The sequence below is a fragment of the Equus asinus genome, chromosome 2 (assembly GCF_041296235.1).
Source record: "Equus asinus isolate D_3611 breed Donkey chromosome 2, EquAss-T2T_v2, whole genome shotgun sequence".
Classification (NCBI taxonomy): Eukaryota; Metazoa; Chordata; class Mammalia; order Perissodactyla; family Equidae; genus Equus; species Equus asinus.
In genome coordinates this window covers 151142497-151166526 of record NC_091791.1, presented here as the reverse complement: position 1 = coordinate 151166526, position 24030 = coordinate 151142497, and the positions used below count along the sequence as shown (strand labels likewise).

The 24030-nt window shown below is 40.9% G+C and overlaps 1 protein-coding gene across 1 annotated transcript; it reads right to left on the bottom strand.

Moving 5' to 3' along the window:
* Window positions 1–8011: 8011 nt before the first annotated feature.
* Window positions 8012–23934, bottom strand: GATM (glycine amidinotransferase). The gene is made up of 9 exons (XM_014847032.3): window positions 23740–23934; window positions 21990–22208; window positions 15463–15658; window positions 14508–14698; window positions 13394–13531; window positions 13086–13250; window positions 11803–11866; window positions 11218–11334; window positions 8012–9046 (listed from the first exon to the last, which is right to left on the bottom strand). The coding sequence occupies exons 1-9, from the start codon at window positions 23806–23808 to the stop codon at window positions 8934–8936; spliced, it is 1272 nt and encodes a 423-aa protein (XP_014702518.1). The 5' UTR covers window positions 23809–23934; the 3' UTR covers window positions 8012–8933.
* Window positions 23935–24030: the final 96 nt, after the last annotated feature.

Genomic DNA, 24030 nt, shown 5'->3' with positions numbered 1-24030 from the left:
CGAATCCTGGGCGCGGACATGGCACTGCTCATCAGACCATGCTGAGGCAGCGTCCCACATGCCACAACTAGAAGAACCCACAACGAAGAATACACAACTATGTACCGGGGGGCGTTGGGGAGAAAAAGGAAAAAAAAAAATAAAATCTTTAAAAAAAAAAAAAAAAATAAGTGGCAGTCCACATTTGGTCTGCAGGCTATAATTTGCTGAACCCTGCTATAGAGGATGAACCAAGGGAAGAGTGTTTCAAGAGAAAGCCTAGAAAAGGGCCACTAGAACTCTCAGTTCTTTAATGAACTCAGAGGAAGTGAGACCAGAGAGCCAGGCAAAGAAAGGGTTACTGAAGATCTGATCAAAAACTAACATGGTCTGTCAGATGTTTTCCAGACAGGAAGAAACTATGGGTTCTGTTTTGCAGAAATTGATGTCCCCATTTTGCAGATCTTGCTATCTTACACAGAAACTCAAATGTTTGCAGCAAGACTTCTGCAAAATGTTCCAGCTTCAAGCCTTCTAAAGTTACCTTAAGCTCGTTAGCATCTTACATCCTCCTCCTCTGGGAAGGTCCAAGTAGCCATTTTCAGATCACGCAATGTATGTAGAAGCATGTTTACCGAAACCACTGAATTCGCTTACAGATGCAGTTTCTGACAACGTCGTGGGGCAAATTTCAGATGTAAGTGGATTGAAGTGAATGGTAAGAAAATGGATATGGGAAACATAAGCAATCGTTTCATGAAATTTTGCTCTGAAAAGGGAGAAAGAAATGAGAGCTAGCTGGGTAATGATGTGATTTAAAAGAGAATTTTTTATTAAAATAGGAGAGATTTGAACATGAGCACTTAACCTTTATTTTCTCTTTCTTTTTTAATAAGGACAATAATACCCTTGACGTTTATTAAAAAGGTCAGATGAGGTAAAGTTTGTTTTGTACCCAGGATGATGCCTAGCTCATGATAGGTTCTCAATAATAGGTGTTAATATTTATATATGCTCAGTATTTTTTTTTGTAAAAAACCACTGAGTTCACGTTCCTCATGTTACTTTATTAGGTTCTTAGACTATCTTATTTAAAATCAAGATTGTACTCTTATTGAGGTGTTTTGAAAAATCGTTAAATAAATCGGAAGTTAACCAATTGGTCACTATTTTGTAACCTCAGTCATTTTGGTTTTGTGACTTCCTCAGTTTTCCTCCTTCTAGACTGAGTTCTAATCTATTTAGTCTATCTTCACATGGGAGTCACTTTTTCCCTTAGATCATTTTCATTGTATTTTTTTGACCATAATACAATCATACAAATAATTGTACACATGAATCATATAAATCATGCTCTGATTTGGTACATTAGTGGGTTTATTTTTATTTTTATTAATTTTTTAATGTAACTTTTTTTTTCTGTAAGTCATACATGGAATTACCATATGACCCAGCAATTCCATTCTATACCCAAGAGAAAGGAAAGCATACGTCCATGCAAAAACTTGTACATGAACATTCATAGTAGCATTATTCATAATTGCCCCAAAGTAGAAATAACCTACATAATCCATAAAATGTGGAACATCCATACAAGGGAATATTATTCAGCCATAAAAAGGAATCAAGTACTGATATGAGCTACAAAATGGATAAGCCTTGAAAACATTTTACCAAATGAAAGAACCCCATCGCAAAAGACCACATATTGTATGATTTCATTTATGTGAAATGCCCAGAACAGATAAATCTATAGAGCCAGAAAGTAGACTAGTAATGGCCTAGGGCTTGGAAGAGAAATGGGGAGTGCCTGCTAACGGGTTTGGGGTTTCTTTGCAGGAGGATACTTTAGAGGCTATGTCTGATAATCTGCTATGTGGACTCCCTGTGGATATGTTCCTGTTGATGTCGTTTTGCTGAAAGGGTCTTTTCTCCTCCTGCATCCATCTATCTTTGGTTGTGTATGGGACTCTGTATATGTAATTCTATTTTTAGAGATAATTTGAAGACTAGATGGATATTATATTTCTTCAAAGAAGAATGTTGATTGCTTTTTTCGGGCACCTGGGAGTGTCGGCAATCAGGTAGCATCTTAATCCAATTCCAGGCTGGAGATTTTCTGAGCCACCCAGATGATTGGAAGCTGGGGGGGGAGACAGTGCAAAGGCTGGTTTACCTCCACTTCCCCTTAATTCCTAGTGTGCAGCTGGTGTCATGCTGTGCCACATTGGAGCCTGAGGCAAAAGAAACATCAGTAACACTGATGCTCTTTATTTAAAAATTTGATATTTTGTTCATCATGGATTGATTTTATTAATTAATGTTAATAATATTGCATTAAAGTATTATTTATCTGGATTACTAAGTTTTCTGGTCCCCCTAAATTGTGTGCCCAAGGATTCCTTCACTTACTTCACTCTACTCCCAGCCTTGAGATGTTTACATCCTGAGAGCTTGAAGCGAGAAAATTGTGGGTCTCCCTAACTTCCTATAAAGTCTCATAAAGATTTGGGAGCACTCCCTCAATTTCCTCCTTTATCATGCTCTGTAGACTTAACTGTCTAAAGACTTCCACACAATAAGGGACTGAAGCGGATGACACACAAATATTTATCTTCACTTTCCCCAGAACCAGCCCTAAAATGATAGCAGCAGGATAACAGAATGAAAACCCTTAGGGACTAAGAGCAGGGAAAAGAGGGAACAGTAAATGAGAGCTGCCCAGAAAGTTTCGGAAGACAAGACAGCTGATGGAGGAGTGATGACTGATCTAGACAGCAGGGTGCAGGAAGCAGAGACCAGTGTCTACAGAGATAGATAAGAAGAAGTCAGTCACTTCACCCCACAAAATCCCACAGAAAATGTGTTGTTCTCAGCATCAGTTGCCAGGGAGAGGCAACAGCAATTTGCATTCACGTGTTATGGTCTGTAATATGCATTTACTGCACCACCTCAGGATATTTGAACTCTCCCACGTATTGTCACAGTCTGCAGGTGGGACCTAGACCTAACACAACTGGATGTGTTCTAATACACTACATTGATGATATTATGCTTGTCTCAAAAACTGAGGGTTGAGCTAAAAGAGACGATACTAAGGTCATAAATGATATGACTGATTGGGGATGATGGATTAACTCCAAAAAAACTCAGGGCCCCACGCAGACTGTGAAATTTGGGGGGATTTCATGAGCTGGAGCAAGCTGTGGCATACTGCAGACAACTAGGAACAAATTGTTGTTGCTTCCCACCTCTCCGACTAAACTAGGGACTCAATATCTAGTGGGCCTATTTGGCTTTTGGGAAAATCATATCCCTCACTTACGGATACCGTTAGTTTCAATCCATAAAGTTACCCAGAAAAAGGTTATATTTGATTAAGGCTTAAACAGCAACAAGGCTTCTTGGAACCGCAGACGGGTGTAGCCCAAATTATCCCGTTAGGACCATATGATCCTAATGACGAAATATAATTACAAATATTGACTGCCTGCACTCATGCCAACCAAAGTCTCTGGCAAAAACCCATAGCCACTGCTCAATGGTGACCTTTAGGCTTTTGAACTAGAAAAGTACCAAAGGCTCCTCTCTAGTATACTCCTTTGAAAGACTGTTACAGGCTTATTATTGATCATTTATGAAACAACCCCAATAACTGAAGGATATAGGATTGTATTAAGGTCAGAAATACCAGGCATGTGAGGGGTGATGTTAGAAAAGTATTCCAACAAGGAGGACGATGCCCAAAGAAGTGCCATCCTAAAGTGGAAATGGAAAATACAGCACACTACTGGGAGTCTCCCAGGAGGAACTCATTGTATTCACAAGCCAGTAATCAATCTCTTTTCCCCTAGGACTGACTATGGAGCCTCCTGAGCAGGATTTGCCAGCTGTTATTTGGCCCCTTGATGCTCAAACTCATAATAAAAATTGCCCTATTTGCCAAGAGGAAAGGCAGGATTTTCAGTTCTTTTGGAGAAGTATTTCCAGGAGGAAAGGTCCATCATATAGCTGGCAGGTAGCTTACACTGTCCCTTTACCTGTCATTTTGACTTAAATATTGGCAGGACTTGATACATATTCTAGGTTTGGCTTCCCACACCAATGGCTAAAGCCAATGCTGCTAACACCATCAAAGGACAACAACAACTATATACATACACCCATCCGGTCTGGCTTTCCTGGTTCCATTTCATCAGATCAGATCAAGACACTCACTTCACTGCCTATATCCCATGAAACAATGGGCAAAGAAACATCATGTTCAAGTATCATATTGTCCCCCTCAAAGTCATGGGTTAATAGAAAACTAGAATGGACAATTAAAACATCTGCTTTTAAAAATGAGGGGTAGTGATTGAAGGGCTGGTCCACAAATTACAGCATTGTGTCTTGCAACGTATCATGAGAGGTATTAAAGGTAGATCTCCACTAGATAATTAGGTAAAATTAATATTGTAGAAGCTAATAAAACTTACTGATTTTGATGATCAAATGTGCTGCGAGATTGAATTAAAACACCCTTAGGATATTATTCCTGGGGAGAATTGGTCTGAAGAAAATTTTCACCAGAGCAATGATAGGTCCATTACAGTTCCCTAATCCCTCAACAGACACACACCATAAAATACTGACGGCTGTAGAACAGGCAGACAAACAAATTGTAAAGTTAGTTCAGAAATACGAGAAAGTTCACCCTGGAATTTTTGGATGGTTCAGCTGTTTAAATCCATCCCAACCCCTCACAGGTCATTACAAATGTGTGGGATATGCATGTAGATTTCAACTGTCTGTTTGATTATATGATATTGTCAGACAAGTAATGGCTCTCAAACTGAGAGGGATCATTCTGTCATAAAAAGGCCTTGACGGTGGATCAGGGGGATGGACTGTGCTGTGAGAGTTAATTCCTGCAGGCCTGAAATTGGCCTGAGCTGTTTTACTAAAATAAGAAATGTAGTCACATGACATTGACCTCTGGTCCAGGTACAAAGTCTACTGATTATTAGAGCGGCTTTGTAACCATGGGTAGGAGGAGTTTCAGAGCAAGCTGTTTGCATCATTTATTGATAACAGTGAAATTAATGATTTGCACCTGGTCTGAGATGCCCAGAGGATTCTGTCATTGGAGCTAGTACAAAGCAAGTAAACGCCCACATGACCAACAGGGGATGAGAAATCCTGATCGAGACTCCATTTTGGGCTCCCTGGTTCTGAGATGGTGCATGCCCACATTGGTAGTTCCTGATCTGAGAAAGTGTGTATAGAGGGCCCTTACAGGAGGATAACAAATGGAGCTCGAGCTTGGCTGCCCTGGACCTTCTGCTGTGAAGCAGCCTTTGGCTGAGATACATATCCTTACTTTAGTGCTGATGCTATACTGTGTTACACTTTTTTTCTTTTGAGGAAGATTAGCCCTGAGCTAACTGCTGCCAATCCTCTTTTTGCTGAGGAAGACTGGCCCTGAGCTAACATCCTTGCCCATTTTCCTCTACTTTATATGTGGGATGCCTACCACAGCATGGCTTGCCAAGCAGTGCCACGTCCACACCTGGGATCCGAACCGGTGAACCCCAGGCCTCCAAAGCGGAACGTGAGCACTTTAACCACTGCGCCACCAGGCCAGCCCCTACCGTGTTATACTGTATCCTTCTCCCGCAATAAACTGTAGATTTATAAGCACTGTCATTTTGAGTCCTGCGAGTCTTTAGCAACCAAACCTCATTTAACTGTCACTGTAGGTGCACTAAGTGATGGGAATCTGAGTATTTTTTATATTATTCTAATTTCTCAAAAGAAAAAAAAAAAGATTCTATGCATCCAAAAGTTGACCAAAAAAATCTGAGGTGGTGTATTTTTACATTCTCCTGAACTATTGGGTGATATTCCTATGTAGTTACAAGTTAACACACAATAGCGGTCAGATGCATAAGCTTTATTTTAGAAAGGCTATTCCTGAAAGGAATATCATGCTTTTTACTAGGAACTAGACCTGCCCTACGATGTCAATTTTAGATATTTTTATTTGAAATTAAGTTTATTTTTTATAACAATGGGTTTGTCCTAATGTGCATAGCTGTTTCCTTTCAACAGTGAATTACAAAGGGGCTTGGTGTTCACTAGGAAGAGTGGCAATCCGAAGATGTTGGCATGTGATCTGGAAACCTGATATCCATAGCAGCAGATGGTGAGCCTTCTGCCTGCTACAGATCACAGAGAAGCCACTGGGTTGCAGGAGTGGTGAATGACAGAAGAAACCTGATGGCAACTGTGTGTTGGAGACTAGGCTGCTTGTTTTCCTCCACAACCTTGACAAGACAGCAAACCCACAAGCAGTGTCAGAGGATCTAAAAATAGAGACTTTATTAAATCATTCAATTGAGCTTTGTTGAAATAATTATTTAATCACAATGCGAAGGGTCAATGGAAAGAACAAGATGAGATGGGGAAGAGTGAAGAGTCCAGGATGGCTTGGCCAAGTGAGTCAACTGTGATATTGTGTTGAGCCTGTGATGCCTTTCCACAACCAGATAATGTCCACAGGGAGCAAGACCTGGAGCTCAGGATAAGGTCTAGACTAGAAGGACTAGGCATAGGGCCTCCCCTCCCACATAACGCCTGGGACTTATTAGTGGATATGAGGGAGGGGAAGACCTGTGCACAGATGAGATCAGCCAGGAGGATCTAGGTGAGGAGAAAAGGCACAAGGACAGGACCTTGTGAACATCCACCTCTTAAGGGTAGGAAGAAGGCAATCCAGTGAAGGAGCTGGAAAATCAGTAAGAGATGGGAGAAAGTGTATCACAGAAACCCAAAAGAGGAGAGACATTCAAAGAAATGGTCAGTAAGGCCTGAATAGTCTCCACTGGAAATGACACTTAGAGGTCAGGTCAGGGCTATCATTAGTACTTTGCAGTAATAAGGCAGAAATCATATAGCAGGAGATTGACGATTAAATAAAAGTGAAAATGTGGAATAGTATATGTATTCTTTCCGGAAGCTTAGCTCTAAGGGAAAATGCAGTTGTCGGAGGAATAGTTTTTGTTTTGAACATGATTTTGAACATGACTATGTGCTGAGAGAAAACACACACAGTGGCTGGAGTTACAAGAAAGACGATAAGTGATGCAGCGAGTTCCTGAAAGAGGAGAGCAAGGTTAGACTCAAAGGACAGTTGTGGCTTTGCCCGGGTAAGAAGGCTCACCTCTCCTCCTGCAGCAGTGAGAGAAGTGGCTCTTGGTAGAGGTTGAGAAGTAAAGGCAAGTGATGAGATGAAGGCCTGACTTTTCTCCTTAGAAGCTTAGCTAGTAAAGCCAAGGAGAGAAAGAATGTTAACCAGAGAATGCAAATACAGAGAAATCTACAGGGGATCGGAGCAGAAAAGCTGAAGGAAGTGACACCTGACTTCTATTTTCTCTGTGAAAAATGAAAAAATATGATCAGATAAGAGAACACAGTGAAGGGTTGGAATAGCCACTGGGGAAAACGTGGAGGGGATGTCATAGAATTGCTGAGCAGTAGTTAGGCCTGGGAATATATACCCTAAGCATGCACCAATTCACACGATTGTATAGATCTCTTAAGTAGGATTCAGTACAAGTGTAGCAGTGGTTTCTGTGGTGGACAGAAAAGGACACCAGGATACAAAGGAGTTAAAGGTGTTGGAAATGGCGTGGTCAAAACCTATTACTCTCTTGAAAGCACACCTCCCCCAACCCCCTGAGTTTTCATGAGTCAACACATTGAGCACCTTGAGAACGGAGACTTCTTTTTTGGGGGTGCCTAGGATTAGTCCCTCATATTTGGAAGACATTCAGATATTTGATTCTGATTCTGTGAATAAATAAATAAATAAATAAATTCTGACTCTGCTAAACATTTCTGAGTACAAGTACTAGCTTTAAATTTTTATCTCCTAGGGATGAATATAGTGATTATTTCCGAACATTAGAATTCTGTCCCAAGAGCTACATTCCTATAATTTACTTATGATTAAAATAATTAGACTGATGCCAGACTCTGATAAAAGCCATTCTGTAACACAAAAGTTTATTAGAGTAAAAATCCATGTGCAATATCCAACATTAAAATTATTTCACATCGCATGTAGGTTTTACCTCCATTAGTTTTTTTAATGTTTTTAAAGTCTGCATTTTAAATAATTTGCACATCTGTAAACAAATCTTAGTTTACCAAAGATACAACGTACCCATTAGATATTGAACATCAAAATTTAAGGATAGGAACTGATAGTTATATCCTATTGCACTAAATATTTCTGTAAAGTTTTGGACAGAGAAGAAAAAGATATTCAAATAAATCACTTGAAATGAGGTAAGTTGTATGAAAAGGTTTTAGTAGCAAATATCACCAATGCTGAGATGAGAATATTAAAAACATTTATGGAAAATTCACTTAAATGTTTGCATAGTCTGTTATTTTTTTAAAAACAAAAAATTAAAAGTTATCAAAATCCTTAGTAGAAAAAGAGAGAATTATCTAGTTCTACTTAAGATCTGTGTACATTCTTTCTCTCATTTAGAGAAAAGAAGTGATACAAACATTCAAAAGTCTAGCAAAAAGGAAAAAAATAATGAAGATTAGGACCAACATTTCAAGCTGCCTTTTGGAAAGAAAATTAAAAACAGAGGTAGATGGTTAAATATTAGTGGCCAAGTTACTCAAATGACTAATTTTTGTCTTGGAACACATTCACCAAATTTTTACGCTTCAAGCCAAATAGTAAATTTAGGAGTGGAGAGCAAGACCTAGCACGAGTTATTTTCCTTATATCGAAGAAAAGTAATAAAAATAAACCAGGCTTAAGACCCCTGTTAAGGATATGATTGTTTAAAGCACTACAGTTCATGCAGTTTTTAAAGCGAGAGAGTGAACCTTATCCCTAAGCTTCCTAGGTTTATTTGCGGCCAAGCCACAAGCCCCACCAGGCCTGATCAGTCAAAGTAGGACTGCAGGGTGCCTCGGCGCCGGACATCGCAAGTCCAGCAGTGGAAGCCTCCTCCCAGGGAATTGGCGTTCCGAATGTTAACCTTAATGGTACTGATACCTGCATTGAAAGAGAGAGACGTGGTCAGTTAGACGGACTCAGCTGGAGATGCCCTTGTCGAAAGGAGAGCCTAACGATGGGCAGGGACCTTGAGGTTCTAACCCTTAAGTCTACCCCAACTCAGGATAGTCTTTCAATTTTATTGTCACCAATTATACTTCATCTAATCTATTCTACTGCTAATATAAAACCTTCACCAGAAAGTCAGCGGACTCTGAAGTCTATTTCGTTCTATTGACAATTCGCAAGTCAACAGGTTGGATGAGCAGATGTATTTGTCAAATGTTCAAAAATGATCGAGCACTAAAATTTCAAGCCCTTTTAGAATTACGCTTTAACTATTTTGTCAGACTGTTTCTAATTTTATTATGCCAATTTAGTAGGAAAAGTATAATTTAGCCAACCTGAAAAGTTGACTTTACCTACTCACATATGAGCAGAGTTTACCTAACACAATTAACTTTACCAGGCCACCTTAAGGAAACGATGGACTAGAGCTCGTATGTTAATATCTGGGTTGTGTGGTCATACAGGTACCAAAGCTATTCAGACAGTAAATCTGGCACCATTTGTACTGTCATGGCTATGATGCGCATGGCCCAATCAACCAATGGTATTTAGGAAGAATCTGTTGTGTTTGGTAAAATGGGGTTTTAAAAAGAAAATCTATTCTCTTCAAGGAACTTAATATTTTGAGGGAAAGATGAGCTACAGAGCCACTGATGTGTCCACTGGTATAGTCAGGGAGGGGAAGGCAGCAGGAGCCATCAGGAAAGACTTTCTTGAGAAAGTGAAACTATCAGGGGTGTGAAGACTAAGAATAGGGTTTGGCCAGGGGCAAGGAATGGGCTTGGGAGAAGGGGCAGGCTTTTAAACATGAGCATGTTTTCTATAGATAGACATAGCTATCTTATTCAGATGGCTAAAGCTATATTAATACTGAATTGGAGAGAATTAAGTTGCGTGCTAAACTCTGCTTAACAAATTCCCTGTGTCTAAAAAAACTTTATTAAAAATAAAATTATCAATCAGATATTTGGTACTTAATAATTTTTTTTCGTGGTGAGGAAGATATGCCCTGGGCTAACATTTGTGCCAATCTTCCTCCATTTTGTACATAGGATGCCACCATAGCATGGCTGATGAGTGGAGTAGGTCCATGCCTGGGACCTGAGACTGAGAACCTGGGCTGCTGAACTGGAGCATGTGAAACTTTAATCACTCAGCCACAGGGCCAGCCCCCTTAAATATGATTTTAAGTTGAGAAACAATAAAATCTTAATGGACAAAGAACCCGAACCCAAGCAATTGGGTTATTTAATGAGAAACAGAAAAAAAAGTGGCATAGCATGAAGGGTCAATCTAAAATTGACAGGCCAATCCTTTTAAACTGATAGTACATTAAGGAGGGATGTGTCAAAGGGTCAGATAATTTCTTCTGAGTACTATACCTGAAATATAAGACATAGATCAAAACATGACTCCATTTCAACAAGCATACCTGGCTTTCCTTGGCACTTAGGATATGTCAAGTATGCTGAGTGATAAACAGACATGCTTCTATACTCTACATAAGAGCCATGTGAAAACCCTTTCTTTCAACACTTTTCTCAATAATACTAGAATAACTAGTCTAAATTTTGAATATCAGGGTAAGCAAACTCCGACTCAAGTAGATACCTGTTCTGCCTCTTAGTTCAAAGCTGAATGACTTAGTGACATCCTCTACTGCCATTTCATTCCTTTGTTCACCGTGCTTATCACACTAATAACTCACTTCTGTATCTGGACTCTTATAAGTCCTTTAAAATATGTAATGACAATTAAATTACTTTTAAAGGACCCTCAACAATTTCCCATTTGGGGAAGGGCTGAATACTCTATATGCTCATCTCCACACATGGGCACCGGGAGGCTAGAGAAGTCATAGGAGATTGATAAACTTACTGCTAAGGGGATGTCTAAGGAGCCTGGCATATATCTCCAACCTTTTGAGGTTACAATTGTTGAAAACAAAAATATTGTGCATCTACAAAATAATAACTTGGTACCTCTAAAAGGAATGGAAATTGAACTAGATATATCATACATCAGACTTAGCATGTCCTTTCTTCACTTCTTCTCCTTTGATATTTTCTTGTACGACAATATGTTTTATTTATTGTACATACCCAGCTTTTCAAACATCTTTTGAATCGGGACTTCATTGGCATCCACCATAACACGCTTTTCATCTAGCATTAAGACATTCATGGAAAGCCATTTGGATGACATCCAGAGCGGGTGATCTAAAAACAGCAACAACTGTTAAATCATGTCTGCTATCGTTGTCTAAAGCAAGACTGTGAAAGCGAAGACTATTAGAGTGACAGCTCAATTCTTTCAGTAGTTCACTTTCCCTTGTAAAATTTTATTTCAACCTTAAGACAATTTATCTATAAATGTTATGAATCAATCTATACTCATTGTACATCGGGATTTCACCTTGTTTTCTTTAAAAAGTCATTTCTTGCTTTATGTGATGTTGTTTTATACCGACTTTTCCCATCTTCTCACTCTCATTTTCTAGGGAAGGAGAGGTTGTGAACACAAGCCCAGCCTTGTTCTAGTATGCACAAGTCCCAAGCGCCAGTTTCCTCCTTACAGGAGAAATCTTTTCTCTAAATTGCGAAAATTTGGGCTGCTATCTGTAGGTGAAAGATCCTCGGTCACTGAAGGAATCATTTTAGTCTGTGAGTATATAAAAGTAAACATACCATCTGGGATGACGGGTATTGGAGGAGTCACTATGGTCCATCCTGCTTTCTTGAAAAGATCAATCTGCAAGACCAAAAAGACCCCCCAAAACCCAAAGAGACTTAAATCTACATATATTATTCTTATTCTTGGTTTCTGATAGCCCTTATGACTAATAATTCTTTTTGAGAAGCTGTCTTCTCAACTGCCAAAATAAAGAAATTAAATTTTCAAAACATTTGGATGATTTTGTCTGAATCTTAATTAAAAATATACATAAAATCCTCAGACTACCAGATTGAAGTTAAAAAGTAACAGAAATGTTAAAGCTTTTAAAAATATCCTCATGCTTTTCTCAGGTCTCAGAGATTTTAAAATGCCAAACATGCTTTCCTTGAGAAATTATCATTAAAGAAAATGAAAATATTTCCTACGTAATTAGTTATAAGAAAACAAAAATGTGACTATGTCAAATCCACAGTCCATCTACTTCATAGTCCATCACTGGGTGTCTATCACCAGGGTATAAAGACAAATGTTAGGGATGTACTCCCAAGGAGCCATAATTGTCCTTAGTGACCTACTATAACTCAGCCATCCCTATGTTCACATAGCCACTTAGGATATCAAGAAATTACATTAAAATGAAATGAATAAGTAATTTTGGTCATTGAGTCTAAATATATGGGATAGAAATAAACAGTGACATGGTAAAATAGTGATTTAAAAAGGTGTCCTGCAGCCTAGCAAATAATGCAAAATGACTCACTGCCCAACGGGAAGTAGGCGCAGCAGGTGGAAGTAGGAGACCACAGGTGATGGGGATGGACCAGCTGCAGTGCAGCGGCTCTGCTCCCCCCTGCTGGGTGGGGCTGGCTGAGGGGTCCTGACCTACTGGAGAGAATAAGATACCCACTGCCCACGGGCACTGCCCTAGACATGCAGAGATCATTGTACTTGTAACTCAGCTGCTGTGGAACTTCGGCTGCAAATTATGAAATCATACCACTCTGTTTGATAAAAACACACACAAATGCATAAACTTGAGCCTTTGACAGTGGCAGGCAGGCAAAGTCTGATGCCACTATACTAATGATCATGGTTACAACATATATTTGTGAGTGTTGGACGTGTTGTAGTAAACATACCATAAACAACCCAATGTTTGATCACAATAATGTTGAGCATTGCTGAATTTGTCATTTAGAACCACTAGGAACCATGGAAGTAATTAAAATAAAAATGGCAACTACTTCAGTTGCTAGATGCTATAGCTTTTCAAGAGTCCTAAAAACTCGCTTACCTGGTGACATGGTCGATCAGGGTTGGAAAGCACAAGACCAGGTCCAATGATATTGAAGGTGGCATCAATATGCATTGGATTGGGATCTTTAAAGGAGATGATGTGCACTTTGTAGTCTGGAGCAAGATGCCTACGCATCCATTCAATGCCCAGGTAGTTTGTAACCTGAGAATAAAAGGAGGACATAAATCTATAAAGATTTGGTTCTATGTTTAGATAACTAAAAATTTTTAGGATCAAAATATTTTAATTTGGAAATAAAAAGTAAAGTAATAGAGTGCAAAATTTCACAGGCAGCCTTTATCAACCTGGCTTCTTTGTGCAAAAATATCTCTTCCAGCTCGAATGAAGTCAGCAGCATCAAAGCATGGCTCAAACTCAGTCGTCACAAATTTTCCCTGAGCAGCCAATTTGTGTCTGTCTTCTACAGAACGGATGGGGTAATCCTGGTTGGAACAAGAATGCACACACACAATGCACTGGTTCATGAGGAAATTATTTATAGGGCATCCATTACTAAGAAAATTAGTTCAACATCATCATTTCCCAAAATACTACTACCCTGTTTTAGACTAAAACACGCATGGGGAAGATGTAGGTCCATGCTAACCAAACCAAAACAAACCAACCAACAATGAAAAAGAAAAACAACTAGGCACGACAGCAATTTCCCGATCCTTAGAAGCAAGTGGTACAGAGGCAGTAATGATTCTGAAAATATTCCATGACCCATACATTGACTTATGTAGCTATCTACAATACTGAAAGTCAACAGGATGAAGTCATTCTCTTCTTTTAGAAAAGAAATTTGGTCCTGAGCCTAACTCATACATAAAATGAGATGCCATGTAGCCCCTGCCAGATTTGACTGGGTGTGGTGGAATGATGGCATTACTTATTTCTGTCTTCAGATCCCAATAACAAATTTTGATTTTTTGATTCTTTTTATAAATAATCAAATAGCAGGTGATCCTATAAGAGACATACACATCTTTTACTATGAGTTTGGCCTGTAGACCAACTTCTTTTTCTAGAAGAAGAGAATGGAGTTCAGCCTAATGACTTTCTGTCTCCACCAGTGAATAGCTGTGTGCCTTCAGGCAAGTTTTCCTCCCTGTAATGGAATGATGCTACCCCCTCATGGGGTTGCTGTGAAGAATAAACAGGACTGAGGATGTAATAATGCACTTAGCTAAAGACCTGGCACATGGTAAGCACCAAGTAAGTGTTAGCAATCATTATTACTATTACAATATTATTTACTCTTGTTTTCATCATAAAACAATCATTTCTTTAAAAGTAGGTGATGCTCTCAGTTTCTGATATGCATAATAAATACAAGGTATCAGTGAATTTCTATCCCACTCTCTGTGGATTATCTAGAAGAGTTACTAATAAGCTCACCTATAATTAGGGACTCACCTGGTCATAAAGCTCATCAGCCATTGTGGGCTTAGGAGCCGTTGTCCACTTGGCACCACGGTGGAAGTAGTCTTTGATAATTGATCGGTATGCACGGTACTCAAAGAAGCGAGCACGCCATGCCATGGGAGCCTCGATGATCTCATTTCCCACAACTATCAGGATGTCTCGAGGCATCGCACCATATAAACCTGTCAGACCAAAAAGGTCCAGAGGAACCTCAGTAATGATAATTTCCAAAACAAAAAAAATCTATATAATACAATGCCATTTTTTGGTTAAAAAAATGTACAGAAAACCTATATGTGTGTGCACATATATAACTATGTGCAAATGGAAAAAAATATGGAATGATACATACCAGACAGGTAACGTGAATTCTGTGTGGGGATGGTGAAGCCAAGCCAAAAAAAAAGGAAAAGAAAAAAAGACTGAAGCAATCAAGTCCCTGTTCAAAAAGATCTTGAACCACCAAGTTTTCACCTTTTGTAAGCTCCTTTCTTGCTACACAGAAACAGAGTTCTTCAGGGAATATCAGTATCAGGAAATAAAAATTGGGCCAAGGATCACTTCTAGAACTATAAATTAGAACACCGACCTCAGGCACAAGAAGACTGTGTAGCAACGTCAGTTAGAAATAAACTAGAAATGTTTCTTTTCCACTCTTCTGTTCTTGAGGAAAATTAAATGGAATCCACTGTTCTTATGTAAGGAAATGATCATAAAGTTTAGAAAAACTGCTGCTTTCGAGGAGATTTCGATTTACAATGGAGTTTAGAATATATACATCTTAATCATATCAAAAAGAACCAATTTTTTCCTAAATAATCTTTGAAGTTTCAAAGGATTATGAAAACAAAAGAATCTCTGAGAAATTATCTGAGTTTTCTCCTTACACATTAAGAAAGAATTAAAAATTAAGACACTAGCAGTTTGGGTATCTGACATCACTTACCCGTAGACTCAAAATCAGGAGTTTTATACTTCACGGACCAGTCAATGGGGTCAGGCCTCCTCACTGTCACTCCCTCCATTTTTAAAATATTGCACATTTCTTCAATTTCAGCGACAGCCTTTTTCAAGTGATCTTTGGGAAAATAGTTGCCTCCACGCTTCTGGTAAAATGGCCAGTACTTTTCATACGTGTTGGCCTAGAAGCAGAAGAAAGTAAGCGAAATACTTATAGGAGAAAAATATGACTTATGATAGGTTCACAGGTGGTGAACAGTGATTTATATAACAACAGAATTGGGACTAAGACCATGCCTTGCCCAGTGTTGACTCCCAGCCCAGAGCACACTGCCTCTCCAGGAAAACACTCGATATTTGGTGAATGAGGAATTCTAACCCCCCTTGATGTTTTGAGATCTTTTGTTCCTTCTGCCTGAAATCTCATGCCCTACCACTCACAGCATACCGGCCCTGAGACAGGCTTGCAATCCTCTAGGGCCAGGTTTTACAAGCTTCCTAGATGAAACAGGACACAGATGTTTGCATTAGACAGTCTCAACAAAATCAAATAAGAGAAGAAACAAAATAGCATAAGAGAAGAAAAGCACACCTATTCTAAGGTGAAACCGTGGGCTATCCAGGCATTCTAGAATTCTGTCTAGAAAACAGCACTTCAAGATACTTTTTGGGAAAATGGGACAATGCCCCCTTAAAGGTTAGAGACATACTCTTAAACATGCTTTCTTTCTCTTAAAAACCCATTATTGATTTCTCATTCATATAGAATTGCCACTTGGCAAAATTGAGCTCCAGTGCAAGTCTGCCTTTGGTGCTTTCTACCCTTCCCTGCCAGTGTGTCTCATCCCAGCCACACTCTCCGCTCCCCAATCCATCCGAGTCTCATATTGCTTCAGGTCCTTTTGTCACAGAAGAATGTGATCTGATAAATGAATTCACAAATTTTTAGCAGCTCGAAAAAAGCTTCATATTTAGAAAGTGTTCAAGGGTTATAAGTATTTATATATGTATCCAACTGAATGGAAAACAGTTGAATGCTTTAAAAAGGCTCAATTAATTTGCTAAACATTACCGTTGACTTAGGGTACATACAACAACTGTAAAATTTTGGTTTTCAAAGTATAAAAATCTAGAAGGATTCTTCATTCAAATTGTTTTTCATGTGCCTAAGTTCTCAGCAAATTTAAAGAAATACATTGGGAAATGCAGGCGATGCGTATGGATGTAATTTATCAAGATAGATGAAGCAGAATTCTAATCAGAAGATCCAAATGCTAAGAAAAAGCCTTGGACCTTCCTCAAAAGATTAGTAAAGCAATGCATATTTATATATTTTAAGTTTTAAAAAAAGTTTAAAGCAGGTATTTTAAAAAATATTTCCTTATATCATTGATTAACTGACCAACTACCAGTCCTGACCATATCATATAAAGGTTTCCATCGCAAATCAGACAAGTTCAGATGGTGGTAAGTGCTATAAAGAAGGGGAAAATTGGGTAATGAGATAGAACGTGTCTAGATGTCTAGCTCTTTAATATGAAAGACAATGTCTTTTCCAGATTTTCTCTATTTCCATTTTCTCCTCAGCCTGATAACTATCAAGCCTGTGGAAGCAGATCTGACTCTTGTTAGTTTAATATCTAGGCTCACGTCAGTTAGGCTGGGGCCGAGCCTCCTAGAGATGGAATAAGGATCTGAAAAATATGTCTTCAGCAAACACAAAGGATGCCAGTGTATCTCTAAAACGGGCTGGGAAACTTAAAAGTCCACAGGCCAAATGTGGCTCGCTGCCTGTTTTTGTAAATAAAGTTTTATGGGAACACAGACACACTCGTTCATTTACACATTGTCTCTGGTTGCTTGTGCACTACACTGGCAGAGTTGAACAGCTGAGTAGTTGTGACAGAGACGGACCTATGATTTGCAAAGCCTGAAATATTTATTATCTGGCTCAATACAGAAAAACTTTGCCGACCTCTGTCTAAATTATTAGTTGCTTTACTTCGAAGATCTATAAGCAAACAACAGGCTCAAGTTTTGGCCCATAAAAAATGTTTTCAGGGGCCGGCTAGTGGTGCAGCGGTTAAGTTCACACGTTCTGCTCTGGCAGCACGCGGTTCGAATCCTGGGTGCAGACATGGCACCACTTGGCAAGCCATGCTGTGGCAGGCGTCCCACATAGAAAGTAGAGGAAGGGGCCAGTCCCGCAGCCGAGTGGTTAAGTTCCCACGCTCTGCTGCAGCGGCCTAGGGTTTTGCCTGTTTGAATCCTGGGTGTGGACATGGCACTACTCATCAGGCCACGCTGAGGCGGCATCCCACATGCCACAACTAGAAGGACCCACAGCTAAAAATACACAACTACGTACCGGGGAGCTTTGGGGAGAAAAAGGAAAAATAAAATCTTTGAAAAAAAAAAATAAGAAAGTAGAGGAAGATGGGCACGATGTTAGCTCAGGGCCAGTCTTCCTCAGCAAAAAGAGGATTGGCAGCAGATGTTAGTTCAGGTCTTCCTAAAAAAAAAAAAAAAGGGGGAGGGCCAGCCTGGTGGCACAGCAGCTAAGTTCAGACGTTCTGCTTCTCGGTGGCTGGGGGTTCACCAGCTCAGATCCCGGGTGCGGACATGGTACCACTTGGCCAAAGCCATGCTGTGGTAGGCATCCCATATATAAAGTAGAGGAAGAAGGGCATGGATGTTAGCTCATGGTCAGTCTTTCTCAGCAAAAAGAGAAGGATTGGCAGCAGTTAGCTCAGAGCTAATCTTCCTCAAAAAAAAAAAAAAAGAAAGGAAAAGAAATGTTTTCAGTATTAAAAATGTGAGTCCTTTTTAAGATCAACCCACTCTTTTAAAAAACAAAGCAAAACAAAAGCATTCCACTGTTTTCTACTCCTAGGAAGTCCTGCAGCAGCAACCAGAAGGAGAGGATAATAATGGGTCTTTATATTCCTCTCAGACACGTCCTGGTACTACTCATCCATTCACCACTTTCCCCTTCTCATGCAGGGCACATCTCTTACGGACCACTAAGGGACAAGAAGCCTTTGAAAATTTAACACTGGGTTCCAGCAGATGCACAGCTGTGTTGTCTTGCCTGACACATTCCAAACTATCCTGTGTGACTGTTTATGCAGACTTAAGCTTGCCTTGATAAATATAAAGTAAACTTTCCTGGGAGAAAAACGTTATTTGAACAAGTGTGAGTTTCCTTGTATAGCTCATACTTGGCTAAAGTTGGACAAAGTCCAAATGATCAGGGCACATGACATTTTCCAAGAGATAGTTGGAAATTGTTTACACTTCCTTTATAACCCTGCTAAATGAGTTAGCAATTATTTACCAAGTATCTGCAAGATAAAAAACACTATATATTAAATGCTGAGCATATGACATTTTTAATAATCTATTGCAGAGATATGGCTGCATTCCTAGAAACTTCATAGTCTTTCAGAGCCTAAAATCCTTCAGGAGTGTTTGCCAAGTGAATTTTAAATACTGTCTTCGGAAGGCTACGAAATCTCAATAGAAACTTATTTATCCAGCTGTAAACTTATAATACATTAACCTTGATCGACTTTCTATTTTATAAATGGTCTGTTATCAAGGGCTTCATTAAAAAAAATATAAAAGCAAAACAAAAAGCGTATACTTTATGGAAAGCATTAACTGTTTTGTAGCATAAAAAGCCATATGGCTTTTAAAAATTGTGCTTCCTGGGGATGGCCCGGTGGCACCGCGGTTAAGCTGCCATGTTCCACTTCAGCGGCCCAGGGTTCGTGGGCCAGATCCCTGGTGCAGACCTATGCACCACTTGTCAACCTGTGCAGTGGCAAGCGTCCCACATATAAAATAGAGGAAGATGGGCACGGATGCTAGCTAAGGGCCCAACTTCCTCAAAAAAAAAAAAAGAAAAAATTGTGCTTCCTGACAACGATGTTCCTCACTCCCATAAAATTTCTCTAGCACTTACATCTTCCAACACATCTTATGCTCTGCTTGCCTATACATAGTTTACTATATTACTTCATCTTTCATTGTTCCCAAACTGATTAATATATCTGTGTCATTTTTCTCCAACAAGAAGGTAAGGCCGTTCCTTCCAGGGGCCACACCCATCTTAGACCTACTAGGTAACTTTCCTCTCCCTCAATACCAGTTTAGTATGTAGCATAAAACAGAAATAACCAGACAAATGAATGAAATCAATACGGCTGATGCTAATAAAATCTACAACCATTACACCTCTAACGTACTTTTGTAACGTAATTGGCAAACGGGATCCAGACAACTACAATGAGTTGTGGTTTTCTCCTTTAAAATCCTTAACATGTAACCTTTTACTTTCATATTTAATCTTGTTAGGTAGATAGCAAACCTCTTAATATCTTCATTTTACTGAGGCCCAGAAATTCGTGGAATTTTGCACAAGATTAAACATTTGATAACTGAGACTAGCTGTCAAGCTTTTATCAAATACCTAATTCAACCCTAACTCAATTCAGTCTAGCATATTTTCCACAAGTCCATGAAATTACAAAGTCTAAAGTCATAAATCAAGTGACAAAGAATTCAAAATAATGTCTGAGAATTGATTCCATCTGATCATATGGTATAAAAGTCAATAATTTTAAAGACAAGTGGAAAGATAAATTATTGCCTGAATTTGAACCTTAACTTCACCCAGTTAAAATGGTTAGGAGATGGGACTTCTTTTCAACCAAAGACTTAAAAAGATCATGCCTTTTTAAAATACATGGATGGAATATAAATTAATGTGAACAAATTTCAAATATCAGAACCAAAGATAGTTTCAGAACAATTAAATGTTAATAATTTTTCTATTACCCCATCTTCAAGGTCTAACTCCAGAATTATTTTCCTCAAGAAGACTTCCTGACTATCCAGCACTTGGTCATTGCTTTTTCCTTAGCTCTCCTGGCACTTCAATTCAACTGCCTTGCCAGCTACTTGGCATAAGATACTTAGTATTAGTCTTCATTTCTATGTGAACATCGCATCTCTCCAAATAGAAAGCAAATTCTTTTGTGCTAATACCTCTGGAGCCGTGGTACAAGGTAGGCAACATTTCTGAGGATGATGCAATGACGTAACAGACTTACTTCCTCAATCCACCTTACAAATAAAAATGTAAACATTCAGGAAGAATTTAAGTACAATGAAAATATATTTGTAACCCATTATTAATGGAAGCTCAGGCTGTGTCTGCAATGTGGATGGCACTCCCTTAGATTTGGGATTCTTATGCAGTATACAACCTAACACCAGCTCACAGAGGCCCTGGCCATAATATTACAGATAAAGAACATTAGCAGTTTAAAAAAAGGGAGATATTAGTTGTTGCTAGGGAAATCCTGTAAGGCTTTGTGGAAGGTTCCACTGGAGCTAGGTGGTAGTAAGAGGGGGAGGTTTTAACTGCAGACTGGAGGGGTGCAGGAAGATAGGTGGAAGAGACCTAGGTGGGAGCAGAGGCATGAGGCTTGTCTGGGGAACAGTGAGTAGTCTAGTTTGGCTGCTTACATGGTTATCTTATAAAGTCTGCTGAAAACCAAGGTGGAACATCAGAGGTGAGAGGGACTCAAACAGGAACGAACATCTGCTGACCTGCCATATTAACATACCTCTACGATGATCCAATGATTGAAATGGGGAGTCCTGGCAAGGCAGACAAGAGCCAGATTATGAAGGATAATGAGGAATCCTAAGCAGTAGGTGTTAGGGGTTGGAAAATAGGGGAGTGATAGGAGCAGCATGAGTAACATGGTCAAATTTTGGTTTAAAAACATCATTCTGATAAAAGCTGGAAGGTTTGGAGAGAAGAGCGAATGCGGGAGACCAGTTAGGAGTTAACTGCAATGGTCCAGGCAGATGAGATTCTGACCTAATGGAGTGGCACAGGGATGGAGGCAAGGTTCATTTTGGCAAAAGACTTGTTCCATTTTAGAGAACGGATGTGGAGGATGTGACTGAAGGAGAAATAGATGATTCATTGATGTTTTAGTTTGAGTAAATAGGAATGCCAAAAACTGAAAGGAAAGCAGGCAGAAGGGTCCAGTTTAGCAGTGGCTGGCAGCTGAACTCAAGATAAGCCCGTGGCAATATCCACTCAGGAGTTTAACATGTTGATCTGGACAGAGTTCAGGAGAGAGATGTGAACCAGAGTGGCGGTGGGACCTGCAGTTGTGAGAACAGCTAAGAGAAGAGGGCCAAAAGTGAAATTCTGTTCAACCCCAGCACCACAGACAGTGCAGGAAGGTGTGAGAAATACTGAAAGAACTAACATCCCCAGAAACGGTGTCTCAGAATCCAAAGGAAGAAGTCTCATTTGTGTAAATAGTGTCAAATACTAGATGTTTCAAGTAAGACAACTTAAAATCAACCACTGGATTTGGGAGGTCCGAAGTAAGTAAAGTGACAGCAGTTAGAGAGGAGAGTGGGAGCAGAAGGCAGACTGCAGGTCAGGGGGCCCGCTTCGCCACATGAACAGCCTTGCTTTACCTTCACCTCCACGGTGAATGGGGGAACACAGGCATTTTCTGCTCTGCCCACGATCACTTCCTCTAAGGGGTCCCATTCGTTGTAAGAGGAGACAGGGCAGTCTTTGGGAAGATCATCAGTGGCCTTGTCATCAGCTGCACAGGAAGTCCGGGGGGAAGCTGTAGCTGCCTGGGTGCTCTGGAAAGTTCGCTGCACCCATCCTGTTAAGGTTCTTCCAAGCTTTCAAGAACAAAGAAAAGATTATTGTGTAGTCCTACACAATCCTCGTGGGGAGAAGGAAGTAGAGGTGGGATGAAAACCCAGGATAACATAGTCAGACACTTAAAATCCGTTAGGAGAAGGTAAACCTAGATATAGATAGGTGGGTAATGGAGTTACAAGTGAGTTTTACCTTCTTGTTTATTTATACACTATCTTTTTATCTATTATGTTAATTGCCATAACTCTCTAAAGCCCCTCAGACGTCTTTGTCCCCAGTGAACATGCACCCCCGTTTATATCTCAGAATGGTTTTTGGCAATCAAGCTTTAATTAACTCTTCCACAGATGACGGGTCGCCCTCTTCCCAGAAAACCACACAAAGCTGTTCCAGGTCTCCCTGCCAAGTTATGCTGGGGGAGGGAGGCTCCTTTACCCCTCAGGATCAAAGGTTACCAATATTAGGCTTTTTTCCCCCCCAAATGAAAATGTGGAAGCATTTGTAAAGGACCTTATCTTTCAGAATAATCAGCTTCAAACCAAAAGTTTGTCGTTGCTGAGACATGCTTCAGATTCTTTGGCACTTCAATTCTGAGAGTGCCCCAGTGCCATCTGCTCCATTTTACGAATGGTCCACAGTACCCCAGCCAAGATCAGGATTAACTCTGGCACAAATTTAAACAACTAGAAAGGAGATCTAAGAACTTCAAAAAAGCCTTTTGAAAATGCAGGGCTTATAAAAATCTAGAGCTGGGTGAGTCTCTCACCCGCTGGGCCAACGCCAACCTCCTCCCCCCACCCCCTCCACCCCGCCCCAAATCTTTATCCTACTCTGTTAAAAGCCTCAGAAAGGAGGCAGGAGGGGAGCCAGGGTAGGGACCAAAGCAAGAGGGAGAGTGCCAGCTGTCCTGGAACCAGTTGCTGGGGGGGGGGGGGGGGGGGGGGGCAAACAGCCCTATTCCTGTCCTAGGAGCTAGGGAGGGTCTGCAGGCACGTGCTTACAGACCAGGGAAGGGGAAGGCGGGGACGAGGCAGAAACGCTGGGTACAGACCAAACTCGCTCCAATTCCTCTCGCGACTCAGGACTCCACGTTACACTTGGAGTGGGCCTGACCCCGCTTCCCACTTTGCAAGCCCAACCCCGTCCATTCACCCGACACGCATGCCCAACTCTGTGTCCTCTCCGGGCAATGAACGCCAATAACGCCACCCTTTTGCTAAGTGGTGTTACTTGTCGCCTCCAACCCCCTCACCCCGTGCTGAAAGCTCCGTGGAGCAACCGAGGTCAGGTTGGGGAGGGTGGCGTCCCCTGCTCTGATGGCAGCCGCGGCAGGAGACGCGCAGAGTAACTGTACCCAGCGGGTGTGGCCCCAACGCATGCCCCACCTTCCCCGGGGACACCGCCAAGCTCCCGGCAGCCAGTAAGGGATCTTGAAGCCGAGCTTCCTAGGGGGATCATGGGGACACTGTCATGCAATGCCGGCGGAGGAAAGCGAAGGAACGAGAGCGGGAGAGCAAGAAGCCGCCGGAGGAGGCGGGCGAGCGCACGCACCCGAGAACCTATGTAGTGCACCGCTTCAGCGCCGCGGCTCCCGCCGCGCAGACACCGCACCCGAAGCATCGTCCGCACCCTGCTGGTCCACGAGCGGAATGTTCCTGCTGCTCCGCCGCCTGCGTCCGACCCTCCCGAGAGCGCGCCTGCAGCTGGGGGCGCCGCGCGCGGCCTTTTGTAGCCTCGCCCCGCCCCGCCCCGACTGCCCTGCGCTCCCATTGGCTGCCGGCACAGGTGGGGGCGCCCGCGCAGGGGGAGCGGGTGCGGGTCGCGCGCCGGGAGAGGGTGCGG